The following is a 25,326-nucleotide window of genomic DNA, read 5'->3' as shown; positions in this document are numbered from 1 at the left end:
CTCTTCCCCCTTCTCTACCTTGCTACTTTTAATGTAATCATTTCTCTTGCAGAATTAATCTTCATAGGATTGTCATGAAGATCACATGAATGCTCAGAAAGCACTTAAAACAGTACTTGGCATAATAAGTAAATGACCTCCAGAGTTTTCCTTTTATGGAGACTTCTTCAATTATCAGTAAGCCAATTATGATGGCTCATTATTAATAAGGAATTATGAATTGTAAAAGTAGACATTTGTTCCTCCATTACTGTATTACCCACTACTCAGTCCACAATAAAATAACCCAGAATAGAATTCTGAATTTTATTAGAGAATATATCTAAAATACAATATTTATTAAGTTATGATATATTGTCTGAATTGAAATATATTCTGTATCACAACTCTAATTATAACAATTTTTACAGATAATACTTCATTTACATCTCAGTAATTCAAAAGTCACTAAATTACAACGTAAATCATATTTAAGATAGCTTTACTAAATAATTTTTAAAGTTTTTCTTTAATATAACATCTTGGAATCATGAACATTTATTTTTTCTGGTTTACATTACATAGAATCATGACTATTCTACCTGGTTTGCCTTAACTAGCTCAATTTATCATGTGCTATGGATTTGCACTCAATCATTCTACTTTCCCATGTTTTAAAAGCAGCATTTTAGTGAACAATTGAGTGTTCGTCACCATACATGCTGTGAACAAAGTCAAGGTACTTTATTCTTATTTCTTATCCTATATTCTGTGTTACAGAAAAACTACTACCATAAACAAAGCACCAACCAGCCACAGCAGTTGTGTCAAGCATGACAATTGATCTAGTCTTCACATTTTATTAGTAAGCCTATCAAGTAAGAGATGAAGCGTCTGGAAAACCAGACATAAAGCAATCAGGGTCCAAATCACCAAGGCAGATCTGTGCTTAGCTAAAGGGAAACACCTGAAGATTCATTATTTGGATACAGGCTATGGGACCATCTTATTTGAAGGAAGCTTTGATTTGCCTGTTCTTCAGTGGCTGAGCCGGGCGCCAGTTGTCCACCATCAGTTCTTCAGGTTCACCCTCCCCATTGAAGTTAAGTTTACGGAATTTCAACATCTAAAAGACACAATAAAACACTGATAATTAATGTTTCACAGTAGTATTCAGTTATATGCTTGTGTTGTATCTTTAAATACATTCCCCTGCCAGGCACAGTGGCTCATGCCTATAATCCCAGCACTTTGGAAGGCTGAGGCAGACGGATCACTTGAGGTCAGCAATTTGAGACCAGCCTGGCCAGCATGGCAAAACCCTGTCTCTACTAAAAAAAAAAAAAAAAAAAAAGAAAGAAAAAATTAGCCAGGCGTGGTGGCACACCTATAATCTCAGCTACTCGGGAGGCTAAAGCACGAGAATCATTTAAACCCTGGAGGCAGAGATTGCAATGAGCTGAGACTGCGCCACTGCACTCCAGCCTAGGCAACAGAGCGAGGCTCTGTCTCAAAAAGCAGAAACAAAAACAAACAAAAATTACATTCCCCAACATTCACAGTGCTGTGCATCAAAGGTCAAAATTCAATTTGATTCCTAATAAATACATAATCACATATAGATTATGTATGCATGCTTTAATATAACAAACCAATTTATACAAAATACACAAATTCATTGGGGCCATTTTTAAAGGAAATTTTCAGTGACCTTTTAATTTTAAAATTTAATCTCAAAAGTCTATAAACTCATACCTTTAGATGCAAAATAATAACAATTTTGGTTTCAAATTAAAGTTTGTTTTCTGCCCCAGGGAAGACAAACTATCACATCTGTACAATTAGATCAAGTGGTCAGGACCTGTAAGCTCTATGGGCTGAGTGACGAGCTGGCATCTCCAAATACACAAAAACACAAAAATGAATTTGCCCAGACTGATTTGCCTTAACTAGCTCAATTTATCTCATGCTATGGAGTTGCACTCAACCTTTCTACTTCCCTGTTTTAAAAACAGCATTTTAGTGAACAATTGTGAATGCTAATCACCCTACATAGCCCTATTGGTATTTTGCCAATATATGCATTTAACATTAGAACCCCTTATCACTGGCTGATTTTTATTCCCTTGTAAACTTGTTTCAGTTTACTGGCCACCACTGAGATACAGGAAGCCATTAAACAGTCTCCCACTTCTTCAAGATTCTTAAAAAGTGCTACTTTCCTCCCTCTAACCAAGACTTGATCCAAATGAAAAAGGGTGGTTTGGGCAGTAATACAGCAGCCCAGGAATCAACAGCCTTTAACCTGATTTCTTTTGTCCGGTAATAGTCTCTCAATCACTCCCATAAAGCCACCTTCCATGCACATAACATGTACAGCTATGGTTACTGAATGCTAGGGAGCATTCTAAGGATATATAGGGTTGACTCATTGCAACAGAATTCCAGCAATCTGAAAGAGAGTCTGTTCATAAAGTGTAATCAGGTCAAACTTTTGATCAAACCAATATAACCAATTTCTGTTCCTCACTGCACCAATTAAATTACACTCATCACATTAGTCAACTTGACTCATTATTTTAGCATCACAGAGACAGAGCCTGAATATAGAAAACAAAGGTAGCAGAATTAGCAGACCCGTTTATACTGCTTACCTAAAATCCACACCCCCCACCCCCATACTTCCTCATTAACAGACATCTGCTTTCTCCCTGTAAGCCTCAGTAGGGTAATGAAGTTGTAGTGTAAGGAAATATTATAATGCCACTCTGTTTTGTAGATGCAGTGTTTACGTTATAATTTAAAACATGGAATTTTTTTTCTTCTTTCACTGAGAGCAATCCAACTTTAAAGCAATAGTCTGACATTTAGAGCCATTATAGCAAATGGATTTATGGTGTATACACACCCACAGGCCGAAATGATCACATTCCCTGGCTAGGGACTAAGTAAGAAACGCAATTCTAGCCAGTGAGAAGTGAAAGGTTTGCTAGGGGCCTTCAGGGAAAAGCTTCTCTGCTCCTAGGGAGCCAATGGAAGAGGTATTCATTTCCTCCTCAAGAAGTGGTTGTATCCAGATGTGATGCTCAAAATGCTATTGCAACTACCTTGAGGATGAAGTCCTCACCTGAAGATGGGCAAGGCCAAGTCAAGGGAATCAGACAGAGGAGGATCTGGAGCCCTAGCTTCCTGAGCTGAGCATGAGCCTCCCTCCAGACTCCATGTTATAGGACAAGAAAAATAGCCCTATTGGTATTTTGCCAATATATGCAATTAACATTATTTGTTTAATACCACTTTCAACTTTAAAGAGCAAACTGAGGGCACAGGGATTAATGCAGTAGGTTCAACTGCCCTTATCTATATGTGTATTTTGGCCTATGGGTGTGTATATGCCGTAAATCTATTTGTTATAATGGCTCTAAATGTCAGACTATTGCTTTAAAGTTGGATTGCTCTCAGTGAAAGAAGAAAAAAAATTCCATGTTTTAAATTACAACGTAAACACTGCATCTACATAGCAAAGTGGCACTATAATCTTTCCTTACACTATAACTTCAAGAAGCTTGCTCAAATATCTTATTACTACAAGGTCAATCTTCAAGTGACATACTACAAGACAAGCATGCTATTTTTTAGGCCCACGTTGATATGCTACAAGTAATTTTCCAGTCAGATATATATTTCCTTTAAATAAAGATGTGAAGCATCTTCAGCATTCATAAGTCCATATTCTAAAGGAGGACACAGGAATAGAATCCTTCCTCCCAGACCTGATTCTGTCCCAAGGTAGCTGAGGGGAAAACACTTCAATTTTCCTGTTTCTCAGACTGTTGTTGATCAATGTGATTCAAGCCAGTGAAGTGAGAAAGTTGGACAACATAATCTCTATTGCACATTGCAGCTCTAAACCTCTATTATTCAGCATTTTTGTACGTTTAAATCACACTGTCACTACTCACATAGTTACCATTTTCAAGATTGTTGGCTCCTAAAGCTCTCCTTAAATTATTCAGGATCCAACCTCTTGTGAATCCTAAGGAATGTTCACTTTCTACATTTCAACTGTGTGCTAAGAGACAAGTCTAGGAAAAATTCATTTGTATCCACTTTTGTGGCCACTCATCAGTGACTTAGAAGCTGCATTAATCACTTGAACATCACACAATACATTGTATTGGAAATGTAAGAATACCTGCTCTAAGCCTCTAAAGCAACCTGGAGTAAGTTTTAACAGATACGTGTTCTCCAAGGGATGACTCTCACCTGTCAGGATTCAGAAATGCATTCTGATATAAATAAAACTGCAGAAAGCTCTTATGTGAGTGAGTAGTAAGCTGGGAATTCACTGATATCTATGTAACCTTGAATATGAACTCTCACATTTCTAAGCCTCAGTTTCCTCAAAACTGGCAAAAAAAAAAAAAAAGCATTTATTAGGTGACAGACACCTTTCTCATTGAATCTTTACAATGACTATTCAATTTTACAGGCTAAACAAACTGTGTAAGTTTATAGCTAATAACAACAAAGATTTACTGAATGCTATTTATTTGCTGAGCACCGTCAAAGGCACTATTTCCATAGCAAGAAGTAGCAGAAGGATTAAATCTCAGGTCTCTCTCACTCTGGAGGCCAAGGTCTTCTGCCTTGACTAAATGCTCCACCTGTAAACAGACCTGTCATTAGAAAACCAACCTGCTCGCTGCTGACGCTGATGGGTTCCTTGAGCACAATCCAAGTCACACATTCCTGAAGAGGAGGGGTGGTCAGTGAGCCTGGGTAGGTCCAATAATCCAAGGATTCAGGAAGGAGTCCACGAGGATCGAAGTTAGTGAAGTCAGCACTCTTGCCCTAGAACAAAGCAAATATGCAGGTTCAAACCGTCACATTGACAGAGTAGGAGGAAGGTGGGAAAGCAGGAGACACAAATAGGTTTACTCCTCTCTGATGGTCAAAAACACTTTTTAAAAGAGAGGTCCTATATTCACTGGCAAACAAAATAAAAAGAAATTAACAGAAGACATTCGACTTGAAAATATGTGGCAGGTCTTAGCAAAACAAAACAAAACAAAAAACTATTTTCACATGTCCATTTTTCATCTTGGCCTTTTATCTAAAATGATCTCTTACATTCTCCATTAAGTCATTAACTGATCACACCCACTATTTAAAGTGAGACTGCTGCCACTAAAATCAGGTGACTTCAGATTGCAATAACAGAAACAGGGTATCCCTGATGAGGAGGTGATTTTCTCGCTCTAGGTCAGAATCAAATAACTACATTCTGTTTTGGACACTACACTTTTCAAGCAAACAGGAATGATTTACTGGAAGAGTGACAAGGTGGTGGCAAAGAGAGAAAACGATGTCATATGAGAATAGTTAAAGGGAACTAAAGATAATTAGCTTGAGGTAGGTGAAAAAACAGAGTAGAGAGAGAGTAGGGTTATGTGGAAGAGAGATCAGGTTTATTCTATGAATTCAAGGGGCTCAAGCCAGGGGTGTAGAGTGAGCATTTCAGAGGATAGATGCTGCTTCAATGTGAGGATCAGCTTTATAAAGCCAGGGCTGCCCCTGGTGATAGGTTCCCCATTATGGGAAGTGACTGTATTGTTTAAACAGATGCTCAACGACCTCAATACAACTATGCTATAGAGAGGATTTAAATGCAGGATGAATGAATGCAAAGAGGTTATGGAATAGAAATCTCCATGAAACAGGGCCTTGTTTATCTTGTTCACCATTGTGTCTACTTGTTTGCAAAGCGACTGGCACATAGTACATACTCAACAAATATCTGCTGTGTGAATGAGTGAATAATTTGACTAGAGGACCTTTGAACCACCTTGCAGTCATAAGATTCTCTGACTCTTACATATGGATGTTCAAATGATGGGGGAGCAAGATTAAATAAACACAAGTCTTAGAATTATGCTAGCATTAGGATCAACTTTGTTGAAAGACACATTAAATATTTAAGGAATATTCTACTTTTATTAACTGCTCATCCAAATACCACATGTCATTGAGACTGTGCAATTTGATCAAAAGAAATTTCTAAAACCAATGGAGTATTGAAAATCAGTACCCTAAGAAGGTGGCAGAAAATTCAAATTTACCTTTGTTTTAATGGAGTCCAGCACATCAACAACTTTCTGAAGGCCTGGTTTAGCACTGCCAACCTAAAGAAAAACATAAAGGGCAAGATACTATCACCCAGTTGTTACTGTAGCAGTTTTTATTTTTATTTGGGTAGCTCTATTAGAAAACATCCAAATAGCCCAAATCCTCCACTTTATACATGATACCCATCAGTACTGGCTTGATGACACTGACACCATAGACTTGCCTACTTTCACCGAATCTTCAGCCTGCCTCGGCTTCCACTCAGATAGTACTCCTGAAACCACTGGCTCAATTGTCCCCAGTGACCTCTAACTTTCAGAATACTCTTCAAGGACTTGCCTTGATTTCCTTGTAGGACTTTACACCATGGTCATCTCTTCTTTTTAAAAATTATCTTCTTCTTTGGCTTTCCCTATGCCTTCCAACATCCCAAATCTCTCTTAACTCTTGCCTTGTTTTTTAGAGTCAGAGTCTTACTCTGTCACCCAGCCTGTAGTGCAGTGGCATGATGATAGCTCACTGTAACCTCAAACCCCTAGGCTCAAGTGATTTTCCTGCCCTGGCCTCCCGAGTAGCCGGGACTGCAGGTATACACTACCATGCCCAGCTAATTTTGTGTTTTTGTGTTTGTTTGTTTGTTTTATGCCCAGTTAATTTTTAAAAAATTTTATAGAGATGGAATGGCGCTATGTTGCCCAGGCTGGTCTTGAGCTCCCAGCCTCAAACTATCCTCCTGCCTTGGTGTCCCAAGGTGCTGGGATTACAGGTGTAAGCCACCACGCCTGACCCCTTTTAAGTTGTTTAATTTGCATCCGTCCCCTTGTAAAGGCCTTACATTTTGCAGTTTCTCAGGATTGCTCCCTGCACAGCTTTCTCATCTCCCTCTTCGTGCTGCACTTGGATGATTTTCATAGACACCTGTAGCTTTCACCTCAACATATGAATCATAGCTCATAAATCTCCAGTCCAGACCTTTCTCCATTCCCCTTTACCACTGTTTAGAGGGCAGCTCAACCAGTTATGTCCCACTGTTGCCTGAAATTCACTGTCCTTCCCCTCTTCAGAACCTGATCTTACTTTATCATGATATAGTACTGTTTAGCCTCAGGTTAAATGAAAAGAAAACAAACACCTAGCAGTCACCCAAGTTGATCTCTTTATGTTCTTCACATTTACATCCAAACAGTACCGGCATTTACATCCAAACAGTACCGGATAAACACCTCTCCTATTGTCTTTCTGTCCTCCATCTCCACTGCAACTAGCAGATATGAAAGGAGGAGATAAACTTGAAAACATTTCAGGGACAAAGGCATTTCCTAAGCTCTTCTGTAGAATGTCCTGTATGTGACAAATGTTCTGTCTGGTCATTCTTTATTAAAAATAGGAAAAAAAGAAATAATTGGGCCATCAACTAACCTTCAAAAAAATACCTAGAACGGCCAGTCCATCGGGTTGCTGCACAGCTTTCCCAAAATCCCCATATTTTGTGTTCCAGTGAACCAAGTGAAGCTACGGCGAAGAGACAAAGCCACAGTGAGTGGTTTACACAATCAAAGCTGACAGATTTTGTCCAGTGGTCTTTTTCTCACAGTAAAGGTTACTTAGGAAATTGAAAATACGGATAATTTTAAATCAAAACTTTCCTTTCATTTTAATTCTAATTATCCACAGAGTACTTGGTATAATAGCAAGTGTTTTCATCAATAACTCTAAGACAAAGAAATGTACAGTTTTGACAGAAGGCACACATTTGATATCCAAATTTATGTTAAAACAGGATCCTTTAATTTGAGTCTGTTTACTTTTTGCAAATGGTGGAGTTGGAGACAGTAGAGAAAGTTCTGCAGCATTAAGTATGATGTCACAATTAAAGGTTATAAAAAGCAAATATGAAGGTCTTTTGTAAAAGAAGTGGTTCACTGGGTGTGAGTTGAATTTACAAATTAAGCTTTTGAAATTAATGCTATCAACTTATAAACATTTTTCCCTGGAAAGAAAAAAAAAAGTATATCTTACCTCTGCAGTATATTTCTTTTTATTCACACTATGCTCAGAACCTTGCCCATCAAGTGAACCCCAGTGAAAGTGAAACTGAATCAGTCTGTAAGTGCCATCCAGGGGTCCTCCCTTGAGCACTATAATTAAAAACATATATACATATAACATATATGTATGTATCTGCATACACATACATACATATGTATACACACATACACTCATACACACACACACACATGAAACACACGTCTAAATATTACCATCTTTAGTTCTGTTTTACAGTACTAAATGTTTGCCTTTCATCACATTTCACTCTGAAAATTCAATCCGGAGTCAAGTTTAGTCTATGGTGCTGAACAAAATCACTTCGTCTGTTTTTATTCCTAACATGTGTTGTCTGGAGAAAGGATGCTTTTCACATCTTTCTTTCTGAGCATACTGATTCCTTTTTCTGGATTTGTTTTAGAGTCATAGATTCAGGTCCAGAGAGAGAAAATTTTAAGTGAAACTAATAATCCCTCTGTGAATCATTTAGGAAGTGCCCATGCAGCTACTGGCCAAATAATTGGTCTGCTACATACACTTGCAAACGTGGGACCGTCTGTTCTACCAAGGCCCGATGGCTGCCATACAGCCTGCTTTGCTAAATTCTGATACCAGTTCTTACACACCCGAATTTGTGAAATAAGTACTCCATTGATCTTAACATTGCAAAATCCAATTATCCTTATATAGGCTTCCCAAATTCTTTAGAATTTGGACTGTCACTGCTGCTGGCTAGCTTTGTCCCCTTAATTTTTTATTATTTATTTATTTATTTTTAAATTATCATTATTATTATTATTATGGTGGCTCACACCTGTAATCCCAGCACTTTGGGAGGCCGAGGTGGGCTGATCACGAGGTCAGCAGATCAAGACTATCCTGGCTATTATTATTTTTTTAACAAAATCTTGCTCTGTTGCCCAGGCTTGGAGTGCAGTGGTGCGATCTCAGCTCACTGCAACCTCCGCCTCAAGCAGAATTCAAGTGATTCTCGTGCCTCAGCCTCCCGAGTAGCTGGGATTACAGGCGTGCACTACCATGTCCAGCTGATTTTTATATTTTTAGTAGAGGCAGAGTCTTGCCTTGTTGCCCAGGCTGGTCTGGAACTCCTGAGCTTGAGTGATCCATCCACCTTGGCCTCCTAAAGTGCCAGGATTATAGGCGTGAACCACCGTGCCCAGCCAAAAATTTTTATTAAACCTCTTTGACCTTAATTCACTCATCTGTAAAGTGGATACACTAAATCATTTACTATTTTACTAATATTTTATGGATTGTCTTCTATATGCAGTGTAATGTGCTCTATTATCTCTAAGAACTTAAAATTCTAACTTGATAACTATTCCATGATTCTACTATTTTGGCGTTAACGTAACCTCACTAAGCAAAATCAGTACTAAAACTCACATACTTGGGCTACGAACTATCTGTACATAATTAACAAGTTGCATCTTGACAGAGGATTAAAATAGTGTGAAATCACTCTGTCTCCCATGCACCAAGAAACTCTGTACCTAACTTTATATGTATTAATGGGATTTAACCATTATATTCAAAAGCTTTTAAAAGTAGTTTAGTTCCACAATTTAAATTTTATTTTTCTAGTACTGGGAATTAAACATCTGTTGCTATAAGTGTATTTTATTAGCTTTACTTTATAATTCCATAAAATAATGAGCCCAAATTTACTTTGGCATTGCAGAACAAAGGGATAACTTCTGTATAACAAGATTTGTTCATGAGCTTCACCTAAATATGCTTACATGGCAGCAACACCCATTCATCTATTCAAATTGAAACACTGCTTTGAAGATATTTAAGCAGTGAGGTCTTTCTGTGGTTCCTGATACAACCTCTGGCTGCCAGATCTGTTTTACAGTAGGCCAGGATAAAAAAGGAAGAATGGAAACAGAAAGAATTATAAATGGTGTTATGTTTCAGATCTGCTAAGAAATATGAATTTGGATGTATTCTGACAAAGTCACATCTCTTGGAACACAAAAACAACTTATTATGACAATATGTTTCCTGAGAATTCTATAAGGAACTATTAGCCTCTAATTCTAGACTTTTTTTAAGAGAATGAAAGAATTCCTTTTTTTTAATAATAATATACCCTTAAAAATTAAATACATGTTCATGAAATAAATTAATACTGAAAAAAATGCTTTATAATAACTCTTTAAAGCTAGCAACCAACTGGCTGATAATAAGAAGCAAATGTCATTTGTCACATCATTAATTCTACCAAGTGGTAAAACTAACTAAATAAAACCATACTAAGTATCTGAGATAACCAGTTTTCTAAATGTATCTTCTTTCTCCCCAGTGAAGAATCATAGCAGGATCTTACATTTTAAGGAGAATAAAGTTTATTGCTATTTATTATTCTTATTCTTTCTCTTACAAATCTTAAAATTTCATCTTAATTTGTTTCTAAGAACATTCAGAATTAGGCAAGAGTGTGTGCAAACTTTTATTAAACAATGCTTGCTAACAGCTAACACTAAAAAAAAAAAAGGAAAAAGTACTCTGGGCTCAATGATTAAACATGTTCAGTGCTAATCTACTATCACCAGGTACCTGTTTTAGCCCCTGTTAAAATAAAACTCTTTGCTATGAAGATTAGAAACTCACTGTAACTAGAAAAAGTTATTAAATCTTTAACGTTTACTTGCTACAGAAGGCAGCAATTCTGGCAAACTCTTAGCATGGAGTTTAGTCAATGAAGTCCTTCAAAAACATTGTTATAATAAATTGTCATAAACTCAAACTTTTTATTTGAGAAAAATAAAAGATAATATTTTGGTTTAAGTTAGGGACTTTATGGTATATTCTGGATCTACTTATTTATTTAAATGACTACATGCCATTTTCTAAACTGTTACAGTTTAAAATGAAATCTATTTTCTAATATAAAAATAATTTTTAAAAATAGCAGAAATTTCTAACTGTATATTTTTTCTCTGTAAAATCCAGCCATGGCAGTGGCGCTTTAAAGAGTCAATGGTTTATTGTGCCCCAGAAATGTGTTTTGTGAGGGATGGAGAATAAATACAGTTTTCTACTCTAACGTTTTTTCAAGACCTCCCAAATTTAATTTAAATTCAAATCTCAACATCAAGAGCTCCAACCAATTTTAATTTTCATGATCTGTCATCAATTATATATACTCTGTATATAACACAAAACAAGCACTAAGTGTAATGTTATAGAATAATCTGTCTTCCTATACATATTATTTGAGGAAATTATATAAATTACTTTTTGAGAAAAATAAGAGATCTAGCAATATTGAAATGAATCACATTGCTTATACAAATTAAAAGCTGAACATTTAATATTTTTAAATTTTTTCTTCCTAATCACTTAAACTAAATTAAGATGCACTGGAGTAACAGACTAAAGACCTTAATGAATGTCAACAGTTTCTTTTAAGTCCAAAATATAAATAAACTAGTCCCAATAATCTTTAGTTTAAAAATAAAATTTAAATGATTTCCTACTAATGAAGCAAATGACTAATTCTACAGAAAACATGTCATTTTCGGGACTATCTTTTCTATAAATAACCTGAAAATGTTAAAATCATGCATTACTGTTTTGCCTGTTGGCAGCAGCCAATAATCCTAGGGCTACATGCCAATATAGACAAATCTGGGGATAAAAAACATACACGTGTTCCATTTGTTTTAAAGCAATAAGATGTGTAGCTGTCACTTTCACTAGAGTAAACACAGTCGAAATTCAACAGAAGTTGTGGTTTAAGTTGTGGCAATTATATAGGAGTAAAAAAAGAAGCTGTTTTGATGTGAATATAGTAACTACAGTGTTTAGAATATGTTGGTCCATTTTCTAGGTATTTAGGGTTTTGCTGACACCATGACTGTGTGCATGACAAGCCCTTTCGTTTGTTGCTGAGCTGTCTTTTAACTTAGGACTGCTGTGGAAGAAAACTTTTAGAGCTTCAAAAGCAAGTCTCTGAAAGTCAAGCAGGATCCATGTATGAAGATACATTATGTCATACAGACAATAGGTCACTTAGAAAGAGCACAGGTAAACTCATCCAGCTTCCTTTACTCTTTTCTTGAAATAACAAACAGATTTTAAAAATTCCAGTTTCTAAGAAACAGAAATGATGTAAGACTTGGATAAGAGTTGGCCCAATAATTCTGGCATTGGCTTTCAAAATTTGTCCCTAACTTTGCAATAAAGCAGGAGAGTATTAAACTCCTTAATAAAAGTTAATAAGTTAGCAGGAGTTAATAATTTGACTACTATTCTTTTCTCCTAGATAAGGCCATTAATAAAACATCTCAAGCAGGGTGAGTTATTATTTAATAAGTTTTTTAAAAAACCTAAAGGGATTAGCAATTTTTCATTAACTTAAGGTGAATTTAAGGTGGCTTATTTTCAAAGGAATTTAGAAGATTGATGAGAGCTCTAACCCAAGCTTCTAGTTAAATCCTATTAACTCCACATTTTAAAAAATTCTCTCAAGCTTAAATCAGCGGTAAAGTCAACCCACTCAGTTCCTGATACCCAAGTACTCAAGTTTGGATATAAGAGAACATTTAAAGCATATTGGAAAACCTCAATTTATGAGAAGTTCTAGAAGGCTGAAATCTCATTAAGACAAAGAAGACAGGTAAATGAACTACATTTAAATGCAGGAAATAAGAGGTATAGGAAATCTAACAATGTTACCACCACAAAAATAATTCCTAACAAAAAAATATGTTAAACTGTTGATTTTTTAAAATTAAATGAGTAAAATAAAAAACTTTTTGACTTAAGTGCACAGAAAAAAATGCCAGTTTTTAAAAAAATGGTATGTACAAACTAAATGTCAAATATGGTTATCCTTCAAATATTTTTATTCTAATTCTATTTTTAAGTGATTGCTATTTAGTGCCTCCAGCAAACTAGCAAGGAGATGACTTAGCAAGTTATTTAAACTCTTCGGCTTCAGTTTCTTCATGTTTATTTTAGGTGAGTTTAACTAGAGTATCTCTACTCTTTGTTTTGGCTTTGAGAGCCTAGGATTGTTTTATTAAAAAAAAAAAAAGTTTAAAGGGAGTTTTTCCACATGTTTTTTCTTTGTGTGTGGTTTTGTTTGTTTGTTTGTTTTGAGATGGAGTCTCATGCTGTCACCAGGATAGAGTGCAGTGGTGTGGTCTGGGCTCACTGCAACCTCCGCCTCCCAGGATCCAAATTCTCCTGTCTCAGCCTCCTGAGTAGCTGCGGTTACACACGCATGCCACAGCACCCAGTTCATTTTTTCGTATATTTAGTAGAGACGGGGTTTCACCCTGTTGGCCAGGCTGGTCTTGAATTCCTGACCTCAAGTGATCTGCCTGCCTCAGCCTTCCAAAGTGCTGGGACTACAGGTGTGAGCCACCATGCCTGGCCCCCACATGGTATAATTTTTAAAAATTTATTCTGTAGATGTCTTTTCCCTTAATATTGACATTTTAATATATTCTGCATCCTTGTTTAACCAAGGTAACTGAAAATGTGGAAAAGAGAGGCAAAATTACAAAGGAATCTTTCATATGCAAATGAGGGCAAGTACTTCCTGACCTTGCTTTTAGTATGCCTTCTTGCCTTTCTGGAGCACATGCTGTGCTCTCTTAAGTCCCCTGGTATTTCCTATCTCCCTTTGCCTGGACTCTTGTCCAAGACATCAAAATCCTTCAAGCCTCCACATAAGCCTTATTTACCCTGGAAAGTCTTTCCTGTCTTACACAGTTAGACTGCTAAGCCTCCTTCACGTTTCCATAGTTCCTCGGAATACTTGCTTTCTGCACTTATCAAAGTGGCAGTCAGGGTCTACTATTTCTATGTCTTTCTACTTTAGATATTTCCAGCATGGGCTCTGGGAAACAGGAGAGGGACCAGGCCTCCACCCTGCTTTCATGATGCTTAGCTTCCCATGCATTTAAGTGGTGTTAGTAATGATTTTTTTTTTTTTGTAGAAGAACTAGGTGGATAATACATGTGTCTCTAAAGACATGGGTGGGAGCTCCTACCTAAACGCCATGGTTTTCATCTGTTTCACAATCTAAACATGGCCAACTTTTTTTTTTTTTTTTTTTTTTTTTTTTTGAGACGGAGTCTCGCTCTGTCGCCCGGGCTGGAGTGCAGTGGCCGGATCTCAGCTCACTGCAAGCTCCGCCTCCCGGTTCATGCCATTCTCCTGCCTCAGCCTCCCGAGTAGCTGGGACTACAGGCGCCCGCCACCTCGCCCGCTAGTTTTTTTTTTTTTTTTTTTTTGTATTTTTTAGTAGAGACGGGGTTTCACCATGTCAGCCAGGATGGTCTCGATCTTCTGACCTCGTGATCCGCCCGTCTCGGCCTCCCAAAGTGCTGGGATTACAGGCTTGAGCCACCGCGCCCGGCCGGCCAACTTCTTTAAAAATGTATGCATTGCTCTCCTCAAGAAGTAGCTGCTAAAAATGTAGCTAGATCTAATTAGTTACTGCTTATGGAGAAATCCGTCAAAGTTTAACAGATTCATGGTAAAATATATAACTATATAATAACTTCATACATAAAATAAGTACATATTCAGTATGATAAACAGAATGCTTCGGAAAATATAAAATAAATTTTTAAAATACCATCCAATGATGGGAACTAATCTTAAAGCTGTTAAAGAAAAAGTTTATTCAGAAATCTTATCTCAGGTGCAACATATACAGCAATTGTCTAACAGAGGTGGTTGAAGGTTTCAAATGGTGACAACAACAGAGGCCATTTATTGAGGAACTTCTATGCGCCAGGCACTAGGCTAGGTGCTTTACATATACTGTCCCATTTCATCCTTCCACTGTGGCAGACACTATTGTTACTCCAACTTTACAGTTAAAAACAACTAAAACCTAGACAATATTACTCCCAAAGTCTCTGAGCTAGTTGTCGGCAGAGCTAGAACGCAACTCCAGGTCTCTCTGACCCCAGTCTATGCTGATAACCACCAGATCATATGTTCAAATCCACTTTCCAATAATATGTATTACTAGAATAATTTATTTCACTATCCATTTTCTAAGGACTATAAGGAACCTCATCTGCTTTCATTTGTTGGAGATTTGTTTCTTCAGTGTTCTAAAAAATACTCAAAAGTATCCAACTTCTATGTAGCATCCAATGAGATACAAAATTTGGTAGACATTACATCCATTGAAAACAATGACATCATTGTGGCTCTTTCAAAAAGTACAGCTACAGACTAAAGTAGCTCACTTCTTTTAGTTTGTAAATGACTAGACATGAAATGTTATAGTATCCTTTCTGCATGTGTAATACCTTGAGACCTTTGGCCTTGTCATGTTATAAATATACAGTATTCTTTACAAGAAAAAAATTGTTTAATTATATAACACTGTTCCTTTGGAGTGAGAGGAATGCTTGGGAAAGCAATGTAGCAGAATCACTGAACTGTCTTCAATGTACAACCTTTACTTGATTCTAATAAATCATCATACTGTGTCAGAATGTGTGAGTATGATTGTGAGTGTGTGTGTGTATGTATGTATGTGTGTACAGGGGAGGGGTGCACACAGGCAGGCACAGGTAGGTTGAAAACATTTCTCAGATGATCTCCACATTATCCCCCATCTAATTGTCTTCCAGATTCACCATTTCAGAAAGCCAGGTGTTTACAAATTTTTTAAAAGTTGAAAGGAGGGAAGAATTCTTTTTTCAAAACCAAGCTGACTATATAGGATAGCTACTGACAAAGAATAGTCAACCCAAATGGTTATAATTACATGTTATACAATATATTAGTACCATAGGTCACTACTCCAAAACTTTCTCATTTTGCTCCACCACTCCCCTCACTCCCACCACCAAACAAAATGTGTTTGCAGCACCATTTCATTCAATGACCTTCAGAGGAAAGCACTCAGGAAAATAGGGCACTGGCAATTAAAGCAACTGCTGAGCAAAGAAGGCAGCTACTATGTCTGAATGGGATTGTTCTCTTGTTTCAAAAGAGAGAGATTTAAAAAAAAAAAAAAAAAGCAGCACTTTTTCTTTTTTCTACAGTGAGCATCCTGTAAACAGTTCTATTACAAATAAACATGGTAATTGGTTTTGTCAGTAATGGGCCAGGTATGTCCACCAACTCTACAACATCTTCGTTTGTGGAATGAATTTCTGAGTAGATATCAAAATATGCTGCCATTTTTATCACACTAGCCCAGTCTTAAGAAATACCCAAAACATTTTCCAAGAAATTCAGCATTTTACATTGGCATGTTTTTTGTTACTCTTCTCGCTGCTACCTTGAAGATATGGCTCACTAAGATATACTTTTTAATGGATACGCATCAGCTCTGGAAGACAAATATTTTACAATCTTAAAAGTTCAATTAGTGCAAATCTCATCATGATTGATCTTTATTGCTGGGGGACTTTGCGCCTTTTGTGACTTTTCACAGGCATATCGCAGTTATTCAATGCCCTACATATAAGTCAGGGATTTCACAGAAGAGAAACGGCCTCGGGACACTTCAAACTAATTAGCCTACTTCTCAGAATCTGAGACCTACTGAAAATGATCAGGGTAGCATCCTTGAGTCCTGAGACAAACTGTGCTATTAAGAGGGTTCCTACTGCTGTTCCTGGCTCCTTCCATTAAGCTCGGAAAACAGCTACTGTCTAAAATACACAAGTTATTTTCTAAACACTGACCTGCTTTGTCCTGAGAGTCATCGAACTCCACGTTGAAAGAATGACCATTGTTGAGGATCCTCAGAGAAGTTGCTTGATCATAGGAAACAGACAGGGGCTTCAGGGAAGGGTCATACTTGGCTGTATGAGTGTCGATGTCAACAGGGGACTGGCGCTCTCCCTTGGCATTGGGGAAGTCTTTATGCCAGTGCTCAGGTCCTGGGGGAAAGAAGACCTGTGAATCCTCCATTGTAGGGAAAGGTACACCCAGACCCCTAGAGAAGAACAATCATTCCGGAGCCTATCTGCTCAGTTCCAATTTTAGAAGCACCACTTAACAGTGGGGTAAATTTTGGCAAAACACGTAATCTGTGCCTCAGTTTCCCCATTTGTAATATGGAATAATTAGAAATTTACCTCATAGATGTCGCTGTAAGAATTAGAATCGATATACGTAAAGCTTTTAGATCACTGAGTGCTATATAAATATTAGCTATCTTAAAGTCATTTTACTGAAATTCAGCAAGTGAAGTTGGGCAGACACTAATGTCAGGGCTTGTGGTTGGGATTTTGGGATATGCAAGCTCACTTAAGACATTCAAGGAGATCCGGATCCTTTCCTCACTGCCCAGGCGCCGGGTCCACCCCTCCTTTAACCGTCAGGGTCCCCACTACCTAGGAAGCCCCACACCCTCCAAAGATGCGCTAGGTGCGCCGAGGCATGCTTCTCTGCTCCGCTGGCTCCGAAGAACCAGGTCTGAGGCCAAGATAAAACCTGATTCCTGGTGTCCGACCCCCTAACATTATAAGTCGAGAGACGAAGGGAAAACTCGGAAATCAGCGCCATGGATTCAAACCAGCACTGGAAAATGCCCCGGGACAGTTCGTGCTGAGCGCCTTAGCCACAGGTGGTGAGGAAACTGCAGGGGTGTGTGGGGGGGTGGACTGAGGTGTGGGGAAGGGGGAAGGGGAGTCTCTTAATTTCTCTGCGATCAACAACTAGAATTTTCCGTTACAACCCTTCCCCGCCTCCACCTAGGTCCGGTTAAAATGATCCCCAGGTCGGGACCCTGGAGGGACTGTCCTCGGGTCCCCCGGCCAGGGCTGTGCCTCCCCTCCTTCGGGCCCTGCGCGCCTCGGGCGGACGCGGTGATTCCTCGACAGTGGCCTCGCAGCTGGGGCAAGGGGGGCATCCCTGGCGCCCGGGAGCCGCAAGCGGAGTGAGCGCCTGGGGCGCACCTGAGCATCCAGCGCTCCCCGTGGCCGCGGTAAACAGCATGTGCGGGTGCTGTGGGCCCCGGGCCGGCATCCAGGCTCGGGGATCCGAGATCGGTGGGCCGCCGCTCCGGCCACCGCCGGCACTCACCGTTGTGCTTGCCGTACCCCCAGTGATGGGACATGATCGCGCCGGCGGTCGGGGCTGGACAGGAATCGGCACAGGTCTAGCAGCAGCGGCTCAGGCGCCTGCACTGTTTGTCCGCGGGTCGTGCCGGCACCGGCTTTTATAGGCTCCCGCCAACTTCGTGCCCGGGAGCGGCCCGGGGGAGGGGGCCTGGGTGGACCTAGGCGACAAGGGGAGGAGGTGACGGGCGGAGGTGATCTCCCCGCGCTCGGGGCGGGCCGGGCGGGCTAGGCTCCGGGGGCGGGGAAAACGCCCTCTCGGCGGGCGCTCAGCGGGGCTCCGGGGCTCCTCTCCCGCCGCCCGGCTCCCCTCGGCCCGCGTCCGGGCCCTGGTGTCCTGGGCTGGCAGCGAAGCTCGGATCTCTGGGCTTGCGGCGGCTGCGGTGGCTCCTGGGCTCCTCCGTCCGACCCGGGCCGCAGAGCGTCTACGCGCACCCCATCCCCCTCCAGGGCGCGGAGTCTGGCGGCGGCAGGGACTGCTCGAGACCCGGACCCCCGGCACCTTTCATCCCCTGTGCCCATTGTGATCTGTCTCCTGGCCCTGGAGCCCTCCCACCCCACCCGCGCCGGGGTCTCCAGCGCGAAGGGCTCCGTTTCTGGTGTCCCCGGCCTGGGGCTGGCAAGCTGGGTTAGGAGCTATGACCTTGGGGCAAATAGGGATACGATCCTAGAGGCGCTGGGGAACGCGCAGCACTGAGCGCTGAGAGCCACGCGCCCTCTGCTGCACCACCGTGGAATAAAACGAGACAGCGGCGCCACAGTCCCCTGCCCGCAGCCCACGCTCGGGCGAGCCTAGAGGATTGCATTTCCTCGTAGGCTGGCAGAGCCTCAGATGAAGTGTTCATCTTCTCCTTTTACTTTCCTTCTCTTTAAAAAATTAACGTGGGTGAGGAGACGTCCTAAGTTGAGTACATATTGAGTTGAAATAAACAAAACTCCTAATAAATCACTTTTCTCAGAAGAATCTAGTATGAGAAAGATAATTTCTTCCAAAGATATGAGAAGTTCCCCGGCTGGCCAGGAAAACTTGGCATCTGGCATACCTAGGAATCATTGGAAATAGTTTAATAGCAAGGACATTTTGAGGCCAGCCAGCATTATGACTTTCGTGGGTCCTATGGCGTTTCGCCTTGGGGGGGTCCCTTTTTCGTAAACACGCATTTATACCTACACTGACATAAAGAAAAATATCTTAATATTATATATTTAAACATTTTTCTTGACCAAAACCTATTTTTTTCTTTTTTGTTCTTATTTTAAAAGGAAACATTTTCCTGAGCATCTGAAAGTATTGTGGACCTGAGGCACTGTGCTTACAGCGTCTAATGGGTAAGTGAGGCTGTTTTGAGATATAGACAGAATTCATTTCCTACAAGGGACTTTGCCACAAAAAAAATCCGGGGGTTTGTGAGAAGTTCGGTTCTGTGGTCTCTTCAATCTCTGAGGGCAACAGTATTAGAGTTACAGCTGGGGAAGCAGGACACAGTTTAATGTGATTGTGTCAGCCTTGGCATCACATTACTTACATTTGAAAATATATAGATAAATAAAAGGATAAGTTATTAGTGTACATTTTTGCAATATTTATCTCAAAATCACTCTTTACTATTTATTTCAGTCAATTTCACCCAAACAAATATGATTCATATTTAGACTTACTTGTTCTTGTTCTAAGATTCTAGAAAATTGTGTGCTTCTGCTTATGTGGCTTTTGGGGTGATGTCACAGGGAATTCTTAGGCACGAAAGCAGCAATACACTTTTTAAATTTTTAGCACCATTACAAAATGGAGTTTATTTGTGCCTCTGTAAGTGCACGGTATCTGTTGGGGTGCAGTGAGGTAATTTTGATTCATTACATAATTTTTAAATATTAACTTAGTTGCTGTGAGACTCTTCACTTGGCCCTGGGGACATGGCATTGATAGGTGCCAAGAATTGAGTACAAAGTTTATGAATGTAGAGTGGGTTCCCGGGATTCTGTAGAGGGAGCCAGGCTATTTGATCAGCAGAAATGCTTGTCTTTCATTTGCTATGACGCTGGATTATGACTTTCCTAATAGGGATGAAGTAAGAACATGTTTGATTCTTAAATATGTGTAAAACTTCAAACACCACCCAACTGCAGTTCACCAAATGGATTATTGTTGTGGGAATTTTCCCTTATCTCTCACTTCTGGAAAGTGAATTAATTCTCAGTGGGAGCAGGCCCTCCCCACAGAGCTGCTGTTAGGGAGAGTGTCACATGTTCACCACAGGGTGGAGAGTAGTTCGCCTCTGGTTACTCAGAAGCAATCTAAATTTTTTAGTAGTGTTTTGCGTAGTACAGTGGTTGGCTTAGCACTGTTTTATTTTCCTAGTCAGTTTTTTTTTTTTAATGGAGTTAACTTTATGCATTCACGTCAGTCAGTCCCAATCTAACTTTATTTTACTGAAGGCATTCTTAGCAGACTGTCATGATTCACTGGCTGCAAAAGACTACTCTAATACTGGATTTGTTAAAATAAAAAAAAGTATTTATCTTATTATGTGCCTATGTTTCCATGAGAGGAAAGGATTGGTTCATTTCAGAATAATCCTAAGTAAAGGAACTGACAGTAACTGGAGAAAAGTACTTGTCTTTGCCCCAGGGGAAAAAAAAAAATTCACTCAGTATATCAGGAAAATGTAATATAAAAAAATCTTAAAGTCTGTGTTCCAATTATTGGAGTAAAAAAAGCTTCTAACATATTAATCTTAGTAAAAATGTAAAAGAAAAAGTATTTGCTTTTTCTCAAAAAATGTAAAGATATTGTTAAGATATTTTACAAAGTGGGATATACATTACTTATTAAATATTTAATTAAAAAGCTAAGAAAAAGCTGATATTCTCATACTTGTTACTATTATAGTGTTAAAGTAAATATCTGGGACTGGACTCAGCTGCTCATGCCTGTAATCCCAGCACTTTGGTAGGCCAAGGCAGGCGGATCGCTTGAGCTCAGGAGCTCAAGACCAGACTGGGCAACGTGGCAAAACTCCATCTTTAGAAAAAATAAAAAGTTAGCTAGGCATGGTGGTGTGCCCCTGTAGTCCCAGCTGCTTAGGAGACTGAGGTGGGCGGATCGTAGCCCTGAAAGTCAAGGCTGCAGTGAGCCATGATCATGCCACTGCACTACAGACTGGAAAACAGAGTGAGATCCTGTCTCAAACAAAATAAAAATAAATAAATATCTATGGAGCCCAAGAGCCACTTGTTTCTTGGGGCTCCCATAGATCTTTGCATGCACATCCTTCTATCCTAATATTGGCAATTCTGCATTGTAATCAGACACTATTGTAATCACTGGGTTATAATCCAATGCCCCAATAAACTGTTGACTGCTCATTTGTAAAGCAGGAATAACGACACCCACCTCATTGTTGTGAGAATTCAGTCAGTGAGCATAGGTAAATCACCTGTCAGGTGTAGGCACTCAGTAAATGATGGCTATTCAGTTCCTCCTAGACAGTGCTAAACAGTTAGAATATAACGTAAGGAATGCAAAATTAAACACCTGGGCCAGGTTCAAGGGAAACGTTTAAGAGGAATGAGTCTCCAGCAGCAGGAGGTGTTTTTTTTTAGTTTTTTTTTTTGTGTGTGTGTGTGTGTGTGTGTGTGTGGGAGGACAGAGGAGTGTTTGGGTCATGGAGATGTCCATTCTACCACACTTACGTTTTTCTTCTTAAACTGTGCCCCCTGAAGTTGGGCACTGTGTCACATTATTTATCTCTGTATCTTAGGCACCTAGCACCCTTTACCTAGCCTGAATCCCAGGATACATATAGTAGCTACTCACATAGTACTCCTTGAAATTATAAACTTTGAAAAATCCAAATGGAGATAACGGCAGTTTCACTTTGCAGAAGTTAGTAAATAATTTTGTTACAGATTACAATTAGCAAATAACTTTGTGCTAAAATTAGGTTGGTTTTGAATCTGGATTAATTTACTGGCTTTGTGACTTTGGGCAAACTGCTTGATTGTGCTAAGATTCAATTTCCTCATCTATAAAACTAGGGTAACAATAATACCTACCTCACAGAGTTGTGGTGAGGACTAAGATGATTCAATATGTGTGAGGGATTTCACCTAGTGCCAATAGTTAGAGCTTGATCAATGTTAGTTATCATTACTACCATTACTTGTTTCTCAGCTCCTATTTTGTGCTTAATATTTTCTATGTGCTAGGTGGGCTACACAAGATGACTCATGTCTTCATTTATTCACTCAGCAAATCATTCTGAGTGCTACTATGTGTCAGGCATCAGCACAGAGGCTATAGCCATAAACCAGATCAACATAACTCCTGCCCTCACAGAGTTGACATGGAGATGGATGGGGCTACTATACAATAAATGACTCAAAAAAAAAAACAAAACAAAAAAACAAAAAACGAAAGTAAATTTCCAATACTGAGAATTTGTATGTGGAAAGTAAAACAGGAATGAGGTAAAGAATAACAAGTGAGGAAATCCTACTTTAGATGCAGTGATTATAGAAAACCTATTGAAGGAAGTGCATTTGAGGAACCACTAAAAAAAGATCTGGGGAAGGGCATTTCAGGCAGAGGAAACAGCAAGTATAAAGGCCCTGAGAAAGGAAGTTTCTAGAACAGAAAAGCTTGTGACTGGAGCATGGCGATTGAGGAAGAAAAGACAAGTAGTGATGTCAGAGACAGTCAAGGGCTACAGCCTGCAGAGCCTTGCAGACAAACGATAGCAATAAAGGATTTTATACTGGTTGCACAGGGAAGCCATTGGGAAGTGGCTTATGCACAGGTGTATTATGTGCTGGGAGGGTGTAATACAAACTGCAACAATATCACATTGTAGAATTAAAAGAAGTTTGGAGGTTAACTGGTCCCACTCTTTATTTTATAGATAAGGAGACTTCTAGAAGTCCCCAGATACAACATGCTGTTCCCTAGCTCCTTGCTTTTATTCATCTGACAACTTCCTTTACAGAAAGATCCAAACTCCTTGTTCTACCTATAAAACTATTTAATCCTGTCTCTAGCTTCCCTCTTGGGCTCTGAGTCTCTCAGTATCCTTCTTTGGTAAGATAGGAGGCAGCATCACACGTGGTCAAGAGTCTAGGTTTTATAGTTTGGATTTGGCTTCTAGGACTTCTTCACTACATGATCTTATATTAATTGTTTGGCCTCCTCAAAGCTCCGTTTCCATACGTGAAATGTAATGAGTACCCAGGGCTGCTGATCGTGTCAAATGGACTAGTTTGTGCGAATTGGTCATGTGAATGAACATGATGCCTGGTATGTTGTTAGCATACCAATTAGGGTTATTGTTATTGTAGTCAAGAGTCATAGAATTGTGAAATGGGAATCGACTTTGTAATAAGACAGACCTGTGTTCATACTCTGACTCGAACACTTAACTTGCTGCATCACCTTGAGCAAACTAAGCAATCCCTCTGAACTTCATGTGCTTTGTTTGTGGATGGGGACTGGGCGGAGTGGGGTGAGGGGAATTCTACCTCTACAACATGATGAGAATGAATGTCTGGAAGATGCTAGATACAATCCTGGCACATTTTCTTTGTTGAATAAATGGTATGATTGTCATTACATGTAATATGTTCCATTGTCAAATAACAGGCTGACTTCCCTAGTTCTCTAGCTTGGATGAAAATTCACATGTATTTAGTTAACATTATTTGAGTTCCTGATCTATAAAAACAACTAACACTTATTGAGAACTGATTACGCACCAACACAGTTCTGAATGCTTCACATAGTCCTGCTCTACAGCTGGTGACATTGAGGCATAGAGGTAAGTCAGATTACCCCAGGTAACTCAGCCAGGAAGTGATGAGGCCAGGTATGAAACCAGACAGTTTGAACTATTAGCCATCTGCTGTGTGGTCTCCCCGAGGGCCAGCGAAGTGCCTTCAAGGAGTTTATAAAGGCACCTGCCTTGTCATGATGTAATAGCAATGCATTAAGATTATGTAAGCAGTATTCCTCTATAAAATAGAATGTTCTATCAAAATGCTGGCCATTTTTAGGGTTTCCTGCTAAACTCCTTTTAACTATTTAGGGTAGCAGGGGATAACAATAACTTTACATATAATAAACAGTTGAATTCAACTTTCCTTAGTAAATAGCTTTTCAGACTTTTAAAAATGTAGTTTCTGAATGTGTCTTTGTTTTTTCATAATAACTAGTAACACTTAACTTTTCTGTAAGTAATAAAACCTATTTAGTTTTGAAGAGTAGTGGATGAATTCAAAGCTCATTACCTAGTTTCACTTTCAACCAGAACTGGAAGAAGTATTAAGTGGGACAATTACACTAAAAATACGCAAAGTACACATTTCAAATATTTTATATTCCAGAACAGCTGTCACATGTGATACTATCATCAATCTAATAAAAATAAAAGTCCACCTCTTCTTAGAACATAGCTTCTCCGCTGGAGGCAGTTTTGCTCCCCGAGGGGGATGGTGACAATGTCTGGACACATTTTTGGTTTTCACAGCTGGGGGAGACAGGGGCTGTGTGCCATTGGCCTCTAGTGGATAGAGGTCGGGATGTTGCTAAACATCCTACAATTCAGAGAATCACCTACTGACAACAGTGAATTTTTCTGTCTGAAACGTTAACAGTACCAAGATTTTGGAACCCTACCTTAAGAGTATACATAAGGTAATGCTTTTGTAAAAGGTCTGTGTTACAGTTTCGTATGTGTCCAGCAACATGTGAGCCCTAGGACAGGGCTTTGCCCATAATACTCCCTCGCTTATCTTTTGTTTATTGGATTGTATAGAAAAGAACACTTTTACACTGTTGGTGGGATTGTAAACTAGTTCAACCATTATGGAAAACAGTATGGCGATTCCTCAAGGATCTAGAACTAGATGTACCATATGACCCAGCCATCCCACTACTGGGTATATACCCAAAGGATTATAAATTACTCTACTACAAAGACACATGCACACGTATGTTTATTGCGGCACTATTCACAATAGCAAAGACTTGGAATCAACCCAAATGTCCATCTGTGACAGACTGGATTAAGAAAATGTGGCACATATACACCATGGAAT

General features: G+C 39.3%; 1 protein-coding gene and 1 long non-coding RNA gene across 3 annotated transcripts; both read right to left on the bottom strand.

The window, feature by feature from the left end:
• Positions 1 to 292: 292 nt before the first annotated feature.
• On the bottom strand, positions 293 to 18,703 carry CA2 (carbonic anhydrase 2). 2 transcript variants are annotated; one of them, XM_033203523.1, is made up of 7 exons: positions 18,203 to 18,703; positions 16,858 to 17,055; positions 8,128 to 8,246; positions 7,528 to 7,620; positions 6,102 to 6,164; positions 4,678 to 4,833; positions 293 to 1,105 (listed from the first exon to the last, which is right to left on the bottom strand). In XM_033203523.1, the coding sequence occupies exons 1-7, from the start codon at positions 18,234 to 18,236 to the stop codon at positions 986 to 988; spliced, it is 783 nt and encodes a 260-aa protein (XP_033059414.1). In that variant the 5' UTR covers positions 18,237 to 18,703; the 3' UTR covers positions 293 to 985. The 2 variants fall into 2 exon arrangements, with proteins under 2 accessions (XP_033059414.1, XP_033059415.1); XM_033203524.1 differs by lacking the exon at positions 7,528 to 7,620.
• On the bottom strand, positions 18,234 to 18,791 carry LOC117079529. Its single transcript, XR_004435492.1, has one exon. It is a non-coding gene; the product is annotated as an uncharacterized LOC117079529 (long non-coding RNA).
• Between the last annotated feature and the right edge of the window lie 6,535 nt (positions 18,792 to 25,326).

This window comes from Trachypithecus francoisi, unplaced genomic scaffold, assembly GCF_009764315.1.
Source record: "Trachypithecus francoisi isolate TF-2019V2 unplaced genomic scaffold, Tfra_2.0 Lachesis_group7, whole genome shotgun sequence".
NCBI classification, from domain to species: Eukaryota; Metazoa; Chordata; class Mammalia; order Primates; family Cercopithecidae; genus Trachypithecus; species Trachypithecus francoisi.
This window is presented reverse-complemented; position numbering and strand designations above follow the sequence as displayed.

What these genes read in the sequence shown, in the direction of transcription:
- CA2 (XM_033203523.1), bottom strand. Translation starts at nt 18,236, where the DNA reads ATGTCCCATCACTGGGGGTACGGCAAGCACAACG. An exon ending in AAAAGAAATATACTGCAGAG is followed by an intron (nt 7,621 to 8,127) that starts GTAAGATATACT and finishes TCTTCGCCGTAG; the next exon opens with CTTCACTTGGTTCACTGGAA. An exon ending in TGGACTCCATTAAAACAAAG is followed by an intron (nt 4,834 to 6,101) that starts GTAAATTTGAAT and finishes GCTTTGTTCTAG; the next exon opens with GGCAAGAGTGCTGACTTCAC.